Source organism: Coregonus lavaretus (assembly GCF_964263955.1).
Source record: "Coregonus lavaretus genome assembly, chromosome: 32".
Lineage (NCBI taxonomy): Eukaryota > Metazoa > Chordata > Actinopteri > Salmoniformes > Salmonidae > Coregonus > Coregonus lavaretus.
This window is the reverse complement of record NC_140019.1, coordinates 24,476,469-24,489,522: the sequence shown is the minus strand read 5'-3', so window position 1 is coordinate 24,489,522 and position 13,054 is coordinate 24,476,469. Positions and strand designations below refer to the sequence as shown.

Below are 13,054 nucleotides of genomic sequence, written 5' to 3'. Positions count from 1 at the left end.
CACCACTGTTCAAGAGTAATACACTACAGCGCCTTGCAAAAGTATTCATCCCCCTTGGCATTTTTCCTATTTTGTTGCATTACAACCTGTAATTTAAATGGATTTTTATTTGAATTTCATGTAATGGACATACACAAAATAGTCTAAATTGGTGAAGTGAAATGAAAAAAATAACTTGTTTCAGAAAATTCTAAAAAATAAATAACGGAAAAGTGGTGCGTGCATATGTATTCACCTCCTTGCTATGAAGCCCCTAAATAAGATCTGGTGCAACCAATTACATTCAGAAGTGGCAAGTGTCTTCACTGACATTTTCAACATGTCCCTGACTGAGTCTGTAATACCAACATGTTTCAAGCAGACCACCATAGTGCCTGTGCCCAAGGACACTAAGATAACCTGCCTAAATGACTACCGACCCGTAGCACTCACGTCTGTAGCCATGAAGTGCTTTGAAAGGCTGTTTATGGCTCACATCAACACCATTATCCCAGAAACCCTAGACCCACTCCAATTTGCATACCGCCCCAACAGATCCACAGATGATGCAATCTCTATTGCACTCCACACTGCCCTTACCCACCTGGACAAAAGGAACACCTACGTGAGAATGCTGTTCATTGACTAGAGCTCAGCGTTCAACACCACAGTGCCCTCAAAGCTCATCACTAAGCTAAGGATCCTGGGACTAAACACCTCCCTCTGCAACTGGATCCTGGACTTCCTGACAGGCCGCCCCCAGGTGGTAAGGGTAGGTAACAACACATCTGCCACACTGATCCTCAACACGGAGGCCCCTCAGGGGTGCGTGCTCAGTCCCCTCTTGTAATCCCTGTTCACCCATGACTGCATGGCCAGGCACGACTCCAACACCATCATTAAGTTTGCTGACGACACAACAGTGGTAGGCCTGATCACCGACAACGATGAGATAGCCTATAGGGAGGAGGTCCAAGACCTGGCCGTGTGGTGCCAGGATAACAACCTCTCCCTCAACGTGACCAAGACAAAGGAGATGATTGTGGACTACAGGAAAAAAAAGAGGACTGAGCACGACCCCATTCTCATCGACGGGGCTGTAGTGGAACAGGTTGAGAGCGTCAAGTTCCTTGGTGTCCACATCACCAACAAACTATAATGGTCCAAACACACCAAGACAGTCGTGAAGAGGGCACGACAAAGCCTATTCCCCCTCAGGAGACTGAAAAGCTTTGGCATGGGTCCTCAGATCCTCAAAAAGTTATACAGCTGCACCATCGAGAGCATCCTGACTGGTTGCATCACCGCCTAGTATGGCAACTGCTCGGCCTCGACCGCAAGGCACTACAGAGGGTAGTGCGTACGGTCCAGTACATCACTGGGGCCAAGCTTCCTGCCATCCAGGATCTCTATACCAGGCGGTGTCAGAGGAAGGCCCTCAAAATTGTCAAAGACTCCAGCCACCCTAGTCATAGACTGTTCTCTCTGCTAATGCACGGCAAGCGGTACCGGAGCGCCAAGTCTAGGTCCAAAAGGCTTCTCAACAGCTTCTACCCCCAAGCCATAAGACTCCTGAACAGCTAATCATTGCTACCCAGACTATTTGCACAAATACACCTATTCTGAAAGGCCCCAGAGTCTGCAACACCACTAAGCAAGGGGCACCATGAAGACCAAGGAGCTCTCCAAACAGGTCAGGGACAAAGTTGTGGAGAAGTACAGATCAGGGTTGGGTTATAAAAAAATATCCCAAACTTTGAACATCCTACGGAGCACCATTAAATCCATTATAAAAAAATGGAAAGAATATGGCACCACAAAAAACGTGCCAAGAGAGGGCATTAATCAGAGAGGCAACAAAGAGACCAAAGATAACCCTGAAGAAGCAGCAAAGCTCCACAGCGGAGATTGGAGTATCTGTCCATAGGACCACTTTAAGCGGTACACTCCACAGAGCTGGGCTTTATGGAAGAGTGGTCAGAAAAAAGCCATTGCTTAAAGAAAAAAATAAGCAAACACGTTTGGTGTTTGCCAAAAGGCATGTGGGAGACTCCCCAAACATATGGAAGAAGGTACTCTGGTCAGATGAGACTAAAATTGAGCTTTTTGGCCATCAAGGAAAAAGCTATGTCTGGCGCAAACCCAACACCTCTCATCACCCCGAGAACACCATACCCACAGTGAAGCATGGTGGTGGCAGCATCATGCTGTGGGGATGTTTTTCATCGGCAGGGACTGGGAAACTGGTCAGAATTGAAGGAATGATGGATGGCGCTAAATACAGGGAAATTCTTGAGGGAAACCTGTTTCAGTCTTCCAGAGATTTGAGACTGGGACGGAGGTTCACCTTCCAGCAGGACAATGACCCTAAGCATACTGCTAAAGCAACACTCGAGTGGTTTAAGGGGAAACATTTAAATGTCTTGGAATGGCCTAGTCAAAGCCCAGACCTCAATCCAATTGAGAATCTGTGGTATGACTTAAAGATTGCTGTACACCAGCGGAACCCATCCAACTTGAAGGAGCTGGAGTAGTTTTGCCTTGAAGAATGGGCAAAAATCCCAGTGGCTAGACGTCTCAAGCTTATAGAGACATACCCCAAGAGACTTGCAGCTGTAATTGCTGCAAAAGGTGGCGCTACAAAGTATTGACTTTGGGGGGGTCTTATTTCTTGTTTGTTTCACAATAAAAAATATTTTGCATCTTCAAAGTGGTAGGCATGTTGTTTAAATCAAATGATACAAACCCACCAAAAATAAATTTTAATTCCAGGTTGTAAGGCAACAAAATAGGAAAAATGTCAAGCCACTGTATATATACAAAAGTATGTGGACACCCCTTCAAATTAGTAGATTCAGCTATTTCAGCCACACCCGTTGCTGACAGGTGTATAAAATCGAGCACACAGTCTCACACAAGCCTAAGATCACCATGTGCAATGCCAAGCGTCAGCTGGAGGGGTGTAAAACTCGCCGCCATTGGACTCTGGAGCAGTGGAAACACGCTTCACCATCTGGCAGTCTGACGGACGAATCTGGGTTTTGCGGATGCCAGGAGAACACTACCTGCTCAAATGCATAGTGCCAACTGTAAAGTTTGGTGGACTAGGAATAATGGTCTGGGGTTGTTTTTCATGGTTTGGGCTAGGCCCCTTAGTTCCAGTGAAGGGAAATCTTAACGCTGCAGCATACAATGACATTCTAGACGATTCTGTGCTTCCAACTTTGTGGCAACAGTTTGGGGAAGGCCCTTTCCTGTTTCAGCATGACAATGCCCCCGTGCACAAACGAGGTCCATACAGAAATGGTTTGTCGAGATTGGTGTGGAAGAACTTGACTGGCCTGCACATATCCCAGACCTCAACCCCATCGAACATCTTTGGGATGAATTGGAATGGCGACTGCGAGCCAGGCCTAATCGCCCAACATCAGTGCCCGACCTCACTAATGCTCTTGTGGATGAATGGAAGCAAGTCCCCGCAGCAGTGTTCCAACATCTAGTGGAGGCTGTTATAGCAGTAAAGGGGGGACCAACTCTATATTGATGCCCATGATTTTGGAATGAGATATTCGACGAGGAGATGTCCACATACTTTTGATCATGTAGTGTATTTTGCTAATCCATGTTTTGCGTAAATTGACCGTGAAAGTAATTAAAGCTCCATTCATTCATTCCAACGACTCCAGAATATTTATTCGGTGGTTTTGGTGTGCTGTTAATAAAAATGTCCACTCCAATCGTATCCAGATTGACAACCACTATAAATGTAACACTTAATGTTTGAACAGGGAGCAATAAATCACATTAATATTGGGCCCCTGGTGGAACTAGTGCGGCTTTAGAAAATATCTGTCTTTGATTAAGCTATGGGGTGAGAGAATGGGAGAACCCTGTGCCTGGGGATAGCGATTGGTGGTGCTCAGAAGAGGCCTGCCTAGCATGGTGGCTAGCCCCAGCTATCTGCCCTCGGGGCAGCATTCTCATAGCTCTCATATAAGGGAGACACAGACCAAGGCCAGACTCAGGAACAGCTAGGGCCAAGTAATGGAGTCAGGGTCAGACAGAGACAGAGAGCGTTTCAACACTCCTTTTTTCACCACCTTGAATTCGTCCACCTGCAAAAAAATATTTGGGAAGGCAAGCGAGACCACCAGCTGTGAAGTTTTTGGAGGCTTTTGAATATTTCAGTGTCCATGCGTGGCGCTCCCCTTGCCACTGAAAGCGACCCTTGTGCTCGAAGATAGCTGCTCTAGCTTTCCTCTCTTTTTTTCTCTTTTCACTCCCTCTGTCTTTCTCCTTATGCATAGGCCTACACTTCTGACCGAAGGTCTTAGTGAGTTGATTTATTCATTCAAAGGATTTCTGAATTACATTACAGCGCCCCAGAAGTCGCATATGCCAAAGTCTTCAGCAGCTCAAACCTCCAGGGAGCGTTAGCCCTGAAGGTTAGCCTTCTATCCCTACCAAATGACTTATGATTTCCCCCAGAAATCTCTTCCCCTCCCCTCCCCTCACCTATGAAGCAATTGTGGATGGTTTATATGAAGCCCACTGCGAGTGGGAGTTATACTGATGTATGAAGTGGTTATCCCAACAAGCCTGAATAAAATCCTCTCCTTGAAGTCTCAAGACCAGACTGGTTTTTCAATAAAGTAAATCATGTCTGATGTTTGCAGGCAATGGATTTTACTAGAGACCTACGACTTGATTTCAGTTTCTCCATGTTTGTCATTCATTCACATGGCAGGCGACTGGCGAGTGCAACAAGTAGTTAATAGTTAGTAGAGGTTAATGATTTAGGGGTTAAGGTATGAAACTTGGCCTACATCATGTGTCCAGTCAGGATTGCCACTATCCTACTGTAGCCAATGGTCAAACATGGCTATGGGTAGACATGCTGCTGTCTATTGAGGCCCTCTGGTTGTAAAGAGACAGAGCCGTGAGTGTCTCAGTGTCCTGTCTGTCAGACTAGCTGTCCTCTCTTGAAGCTGCTGCTGCTGCTGCATCCTGTTGATTTGGCTCTGTTTCCCTGCCAGCGTTGCGTAGCGAGGAAATCCAGGTTATTCACAAAATAGATCTGAACCACTGACCTTGTGTGTGTGTGTGTGTGTGTGTCTCTGCATGTGTATCAGTGTGTGTGAGACAGAATGAGAGAAACCCAGCTGCTGCTCGCCCAACTAAACTAGCCCCTGTGCCACAAAGACCCGCTGAATTATTCCCCATAATCCCCTAATAACCTCTCCACTGCACCCTCTTCGACCAGTTGCCCACCATTATTATGTTATTGCAGGACATCTGGAAAAGTTTACCTGTTTTTGTTCTCTCTATGGCCCCTATGATCACTGCGGCAACAGCGGACAAAAACACCCTCTTTACATTACCAGAGCCGAGTGAAGGAGCTGGGATTATGATTTAAGGCTTCCTGTGTACTGTTAGTGTAGGTCCAATTGATGTTGTTTCACCAAATATCCTGGCTTTTCCTCGCCGCCTCCTTTTTTACTCCTGGATTTTTGTTGTTGAAATGAAACATTGTGTGTGTCACGCCCTGGCTCTGGGGACTCTTTAATGTTGAGCCAGGGTGTTAGTTTCTATGTTTAGTTTTCTAGGTTTATGTTCTAGATCGTGTTGATCTATGTTGGCCAGGGTGGTTCCCAATCAGAGGCAGCTGATTCTCGTTGTCTCTGATTGGGAACCATACTTAGGCAGCCTGTTTGGCACAGTTAATTGTGGGATCTTGTTCTGTATAGGTTTGTGTTGGTGAACCTTTAGACTTCACGTATCGTTTTGTTGTTTTGTTATTGTGTAAAGTACCCATTAAAAGATGTACGCCTATCACGCTGCACCTTGGTCCGGTTCCTATATTGATCGTGACAGAAGATCCCACCAAAGAAGGACCAAGCAGCGTGTTCAGGAGCAAACACCGGGAAAGGAACTGGAGAAGTTGGCGATGTCCCAGGTGGGCGAATGGTGGTCTTGGGAGGACATGTTCGCGGGCAAAGGGCCATGGGCAAAATTTAAAGCCCTGGCGAGAGAGGAGGTACGGCGCCAACCGTGCCGTCGTCGGACAGGCGAGAGGCAACCCCAAGACACCTGTTCCTGCTCCCCGCACCAAGCCTGTGGTGCGTGTCGCCAGCCCGGCCCGGCCTGTTCCTGCCCCTCGCACCAAGCCTGTGGTGCGCGTCGCCAGCCTGGTCCGGCCTGTTCCTGCTCCCCGCACCAAGCCAGTGGTGCGCGTCGCCAGTCCGGTCTGGCCCGTTCCTGATCCCCGCACAAGGCCAGTGGTGTGTGTTCCTAGTACGGTCCGGCCTGTTCCTGTCCCTCGCACCAAGCCTGTGGTGCGCGTCGCCAGCCCGGTCCGGCCTGTTCCTGCTCCCCGCACCAAGCCTGTGGTGCGCGTCGCCAGCCCGGTCCGGCCTGTTCCTGCTCCCCGCACCAAGCCTGTGGTGCGTGTCGCCAGCCCGGCCCGGCCTGTTCCTGCCCCTCGCACCAAGCCTGTGGTGCGCGTCGCCAGCCCGGTCCGGCCTGTTCCTGCTCCCCGCACCAAGCCAGTGGTGCGCGTCGCCAGTCCGGTCCGGCCCGTTCCTGATCGCCGCACAAGGCCAGTGGTGTGTGTTCCCAGTACGGTCCGGCCTGTTCCTGTCCCTCGCACCAAGCCTGTGGTGCGCGTCGCCAGCCCGGTCCGGCCTGTTCCTGCTCCCCGCACCAAGCCTGTGGTGCGCGTCGCCAGTCCGGTCCGGCCTGTTCCTGCCCCTCGCACCAAGCCTGTGGTGCGCGTCGCCAGTCCGGTCCGGCCCGTTCCTGATCCCCGCACAAGGCCTGTGTGCGCGTCGCCAGCCCGGCCCGGCCTGTTCCTGCCCCTCGCACCAAGCCTGTGGTGCGCGTCGCCAGCCCGGCCTGGCCCGTTCCTGCTCCCCGCAACAAGCCAGTGGTGCGCATCGCCAGCCCGGTTCGGCCCGTTCCTACTCCCCGCACCAAGCCAGTGGTGCGCGTCGTCAGCCCGGTCCGGCCCGTTCCTGCTCCCCGCACCAAGCCAGTGGGCGCGTCGTCAGCCCGGTTCGGCCCGTTCCTGCTCCCCGCACCAAGCCAGTGGTGCGCGTCGCCAGCCCGGTTTGGCCCGTTCCTGATCCCCGCACCAAGCCAGTGGTGCGCGTCGTCAGCCTGGTCCGGCCCGTTCCTGCTCCCCGCAACAAGCCAGTGGTGCGCGTCGCCAGCCCGGTTCGGCCCGTTCCTGCTCCCCGCACCAAGCCAGTGGTGCGCGTCGTCAGCCCGGTCCGGCCCGTTCCTGCTCCCCGCACCAAGCCAGTGGTGCGCGTCGTCAGCCCGGTTCGGCCCTTTCCTGCTCCCCGCACCAAGCCAGTGGTGCGCGTTGCCAGCCCGGTTTGGCCCGTTCCTGATCCCCGCACCAAGCCAGTGGTGCGCGTCATCAGCCCGGTCCAGCCCGTTCCTGCTCCCCGCACCAAGCCAGTGGTGCACGTCGCCAGCCCGGTTCGGCCCGTTCCTGCTCCCCGCACCAAGCCAGTGGTGCGCGTCGTCAGCCCGGTCCGGCCCGTTCCTGCTCCCCGCACCAAGCCAGTGGTGCGCGTCGTCAGCCTGGTCCGGCCCGTTCCCGCTCCCAGCACCAAGCCAGTGGTGCGCGTCGTCAGTCCGGCACGGTCCGTGCCTTTTCCACCTGTGCCTGGTCCGGCACCGGTCAGCTGCTCCACGCCGGAGCCAGAGCAATCCGCTCCACCGGTGTTCAGTCCAGCTCCGGCCAGCAGGGCCAGACCACGAGGGCGAGAGAGAGAGGGGTGGTCACGCCCGGAGCCGGATCCGCCTCCGAGGCGGAATGCCCACCCGGCCCCTCCCCTGTGGTCTTTGGTTGGCGCGGTCGCAGTCCGCGCCTTTGGGGGGGGGGGGGAGGTACTGTCACGCCCTGGCTCTGGGGACTCTTTAATGTTGAGCCAGGGTGTTAGTTTCTATGTTTAGTTTTCTAGGTTTATGTTCTAGATCGTGTGGATCTATGTTGGCCAGGGTGGTTCCCAATCAGAGGCAGCTGATTCTCGTTGTCTCTGATTGGGAACCATACTTAGGCAGCCTGTTTGGCACAGTTAATTGTGGGATCTTGTTCTGTATAGGTTTGTGTTGGTGAACCTTCAGACTTCACGTATCGTTTTGTTGTTTTGTTATTGTGTAAAGTACTCATTAAAAGATGTACGCCTATGGTCCGGTTCCTATAACGATCGTGACAATGTGGTTGTAGATGCTTAATGAGGGCGTGTATTTATTTTGTCTGGCCTCTCTGGGGCGCTCCCTGACCCAGAATGCACCACTGGCGCAGCTGATTTGGGACTTTGCTTGTGCCATATCCCCAGAACCGACAATACATCAACGTTTAATACGGAATAATAATAATAATAATAGCATTGCTGACAGCTCGTGTGAAATTGCCCCCCTACTGTATGCCAGATGATTTCTCCCATAGATAATGCCAAGGAGTGGAGCCCCCCTATCATGCCTTCCCTCACAAAACCACCAACCACCTCACCTGTTCAAATGTGCCTGGGTGTCAACCGGGAGCCAACCAGGCAGCTGACATCACACACCTCAGTGTCTGTCTGTCTGTCTGTCTCTGTGTGTGTGTGTCAGCATCTGTTGTTTTCCTCCTGTGCGTCTCTCTGTGCTAAGGGATTTGGGCGGAGGTGTTTCAGTGCCTGTGAAAGATGGGGCTTTGATATCTGGGCTGACAGGCCTGAGAGGCCAGACTGTTTCCACAATAAGGATTGCTTACATAGGAGCCCTTAAGAGTTAGAGGAGGCAGGAAGACGAGCGATCGCCTTCAGAATGAACTATCAATACCACATGTCTGAGGCTTTGACTGCTCTCTCTTGCTCTCAAGGTAGAGTGTATCTTTTGAATATGGGTAATTGAGGTATGCTGTTCAGGGATGGTGATATAGCACCAGAAAGGCCACTGTGTTGTTACCGAATCTACTGTGACACTGAAGGACTGCCGAAGGGGAGTATTAGATTGAGACTCTGTCGCCTGTTGCACCATGACTTCTGACACACACACACACACACACACACACACACACACACACACACACACACACACACACACACACACACACACACACACACACACACACACACAGGTCCCCACCCTTTCTCTTCCTGATCAAGCCAGTGATTCAGCCTCCATAAAACCCCTTTAGCCAGACACACACACACACGCCTACACACACACACGCCTGAAAACAGATGGCCCGGAAAACTCCCGGTGAACTGGAAAAGCGTTTGTCTCAAGATGAAAGGCTTCACACCCACTGCCTACACACAGAGTCTTCTCCTGACACCTTCCCGCGACAACACAGCACAAATAGCGGAGGCTGGTGCTACACAGGCACAGACACAGACTCCAGCTAGAGCTAGCAGCATCCATCCCTCCCCTCACCCACTAACGCTGCAATACAGTAGCCTCCCTCCCTCTCTCTCCCTCTCTCTGTCAATGGAGTCAATACTACAGTACCAGCCAGAGAAACAGGTGATAGAGCAGATACTGGAAGAAGTTGTTGAATAACTACAATAAGCATCTGCACACACAGCCTCTTTTCCTCTGTCATCTGTGCACAGGGAAAGGGATGCGTAGCACGGTGGTGGGATCTCAGGCGTGGAACATGGTCAGGCAGACACAGGGGCATGAAAAATGACACTGACTGTAATACAGGATAATTGCTTCCCATTTACTTGTGCGGCCGAGACAAAAATAGCATGTCACACCTTAATGAATGCAACGCTTGGAAGCATGGGAGACAAGAGCACTCACTGCTGCACATTGCAGTTTGATACGCCAAGTGTGGCCAGTACACCTCAGATACATACACAGTTATGCACATAATTAAGCTAGATATACACAGAGACTCACATGTGCACGCGCGCACACCTGACACACACACACACACACACACACACACACACACGCAAGCACACATGCCAGTGGTTAATAGATAGGTGTGAATCCTCAGAGAGGTAGCTAGAAACATTGACACAAGACCCACTGTTGTGTTTTCACACTCCACTGTTACCTGCACCACATCTGCAGGCTGGCCAATGGTCAACTAACTGATTCCCCCCCACCCCTCCCTCTCGCCACATCGCTAAAGACTCCTACTCCCATGACCCCCCCACTGAGTAAATACCTCTAGATACTATTCTCCTGCTTCGTTGTTGCTTGTTGTAATTTGTAAGCACAGATATTCTCATTTCACACTGGAGTTCAACACAATGGCTCCAGAGCTGTGGCAGCACTGTATGGAAATGTACTGTGACAAAGCAGCACAAATTGAGTTCCTTAATAGACCATCCATCCATGCATCTGGGATTATGTGCAGCCCCTGTAGACATCCTAAATACAATCACCATCAACACCATACCAAATGAATCAGAGCTCTGGATTGCCATGAGAACAGGCATGCTGTTGCTATAATGTAGTTATAATGATACAGTGATACATTAGAAATGCATTTAGTCTGGTGGAATTGGAATTGTAAAACCAGTTATACCTCTATCAGCTATGGGTAGTTTCCTCCACCACACTACGTTGCAGTACATGTGCCATGCCTAGGTCCATTTCACAATAGTCACATAATAATACAGCCTCAACAACACAGCCACAGCACTCAGCATAGACAGCAATGACCAGAAATAAAAGACCCTAAATATTTCATATCAGGCAAAATCTCTGCTATCCCTCACGCTGAATCAACAGAAAGCATATGACCATTAGCTAATAGCACCTTATAAACTTCAATACAAAATACACCCCCCCAGCTACAATAACATGGAAACCACTGCACTGCAGTACTTTACACAGTCAGGTTCTGAACTGATATTCCTTCCCTTTTAGAGGCACACAAGACTAACCACGCTAGATAACTGATCAACTAAAGCTGCCTTGGCCGAGCCTAAGGGCTGATAAAGAGAGATAAAATAGAAAGCGTAGGGAGGGTACAGACAGAAGCCCGAGCGAGCCCTGTACTCACCAGCACTGGCAGAACACAGCAGAGACACCAAGAGCACAATCACCAGCGTCAGGATCTTCACATTCATTTCTGCGCTCCCCTCTGGCTCTCTGGTAGTCGCTAGCTGATATACTGTAGTGGTGTGTGTGTGTGTGTGTGTGGATGGGAGGGAGGTAGGGTGAGAGAGAGAGGGGGAGGGAGAGAGAGAGGGAGAGAGAGCGGCTGAGCGAGCAAGGGTGAGAGAGAGGGGGAGAGAAAGAGACTGTTTGCTCCTCTGTGAGTGTGAGTGAGTGTGTGCCTGGCTGCCTGCCTGGTGTGTGTGTGTGTGTGTGTATTTCTGTATGTGTGTGTCTAAATGCGTATTTGTATATCAGTGTGTGACAGCGCCACTCCAAGACTGAAGGCACGTCTTTATCTGAGTTCTCCCACGGAGGTGTGCAGCGTTTTTCCCCGTCTCAGAGAATACGGCAGCCGGTGCCAAGTTCAATAGAGCTTTGGCTGTGCTGGGAATCAGCTTGCAGCAGGTCTGTCTGTCTGTCTGTCTGGCTGGCTGTGTGTACAAGTCCTCTGTTTGCCTTGGATAACAGGAGCCCAGTCGGTCATGTGGTTTATGTATCATTGACTCTGTGGGTCATGGAAAAGGGGGCCTCCCCACCCCCAATGTTACCCCCCCACATACACATCGACCCTCCCACTAAAGAGAGAGACGGGAAGGACAGGCAGGCAGGCGGGGGTTGGGAAGGAGGGGTGGTGGGGGGTGTCCAGGTTTATCATAATAACCAAACAGATGCTCTTGTTGAAAAAGTAGTCTTTGAATTGCAAAGAGGCTTGCTTACCAGGAATCCAATAATCTAAATACCAATTTATATGGGAGGGCAGAAAGAGGAGAAGGTGGGATAAAGAGGGGAAAATGAGAGAAAGAGGGGAAGATGAGAGAAAGTGGGGAAGGTGGGGGAAAGAGGGGAAGGTGGGAGAAAGAGGGGAAAATGAGAGAAAGAGGGGAAGATGAGAGAAAGAGGGGAAGGTGGGAGAAAGATGGGAAGATGAGAGAAAGAGGGGAAGGTGAGAGAAAGAGGGGAAGATGAGAGAAAGAGGGGAAGGTGGAGAGATAAGAAGAAAAAAGGTGAATGTTTTCCTCCTTTTGTGTCTGTATGGAAGTAGTTCCCTTCTATTACTCTCTGTTTAGAAATCCAGTCCTTAGGGACTAAGACATGGTGGTAAATGTTTTGCAGTATTTCAAGTCAGTGTCCGTGACATTGGGTGTACCCGGAGGATTTGTTTTGTTTCCGACATTTTATTGTTGGTGAACAAAGCAACCATTAAGCTACCCTCCCTGTACGGCTCCGAAATAAATTGACTTCATTTTTATTAATTTTTTATTAGATGTAAACAGGAAATGTTGCATTTCTTGTGCTGAATTGTGAGAACAATCCATGCGACCACTACAACTATAACAACTACTCTTATCGGCTTTGTCCATAGATAGGAGGAATAGGCCTTGTTTTTCACATGACGTTTAACTCAACATGTTTCGCTATCGCCGTTAGAGTAATATGGCTGGTTGATTTCCAAAAGGGAATTTATATGTTTTGGGGTAAAAACCGAAATATTTGTTCTAATCAGGAAAATCTACAAAATCTCACCCTTACCCCACCCCTTCACATTGATTTTGCACTTTTTTTTCTTAGGTCCACCCTTTTCAGCAGAATACATAAAAGCTGCAGTCAAAATTTTATTGAACAATGATGTTATGTTATTGCACAACAATCTATAAAGCTACATAGAAAAGATGTAGGAAATTGGAAACCGTAACTCATGATTATTTCACATTTTACTCAAGACACATTGTTTTTTCCCATAAATTTGTATTAAAACACAAACCATGTTTGTTATAATACATACATATGTAGATATATGGTTGTTCACATAAGCTAACTGAGGCTGGCCTATAGAGTCCCTAAAGGGGAACCGTGACAAATGATGGATGGACTGCCCTTGGTCACAACCCCGAGACAGAGAGCCCATCATCAAAGAGATCCACACACAACAACCCCTTCTCTATGTGCTGTCAAAAAA

General features: G+C 49.9%; 1 protein-coding gene across 1 annotated transcript in view; it reads right to left on the bottom strand.

Annotated features, from left to right (window-relative positions):
• LOC311107595 (apelin-like) overlaps nucleotides 1–11,535 on the bottom strand; it is a 29,590-nt gene extending 18,055 nt beyond the window's left edge. The window contains exon 1 of the mRNA XM_084150117.1: nucleotides 11,000–11,535. Coding sequence (XP_084006243.1) covers nucleotides 11,000–11,066 — 67 coding nt within the window. The 5' untranslated portion in view covers nucleotides 11,067–11,535. The remainder of the gene's footprint in view (nucleotides 1–10,999) is intronic.
• Between the last annotated feature and the right edge of the window lie 1,519 nt (nucleotides 11,536–13,054).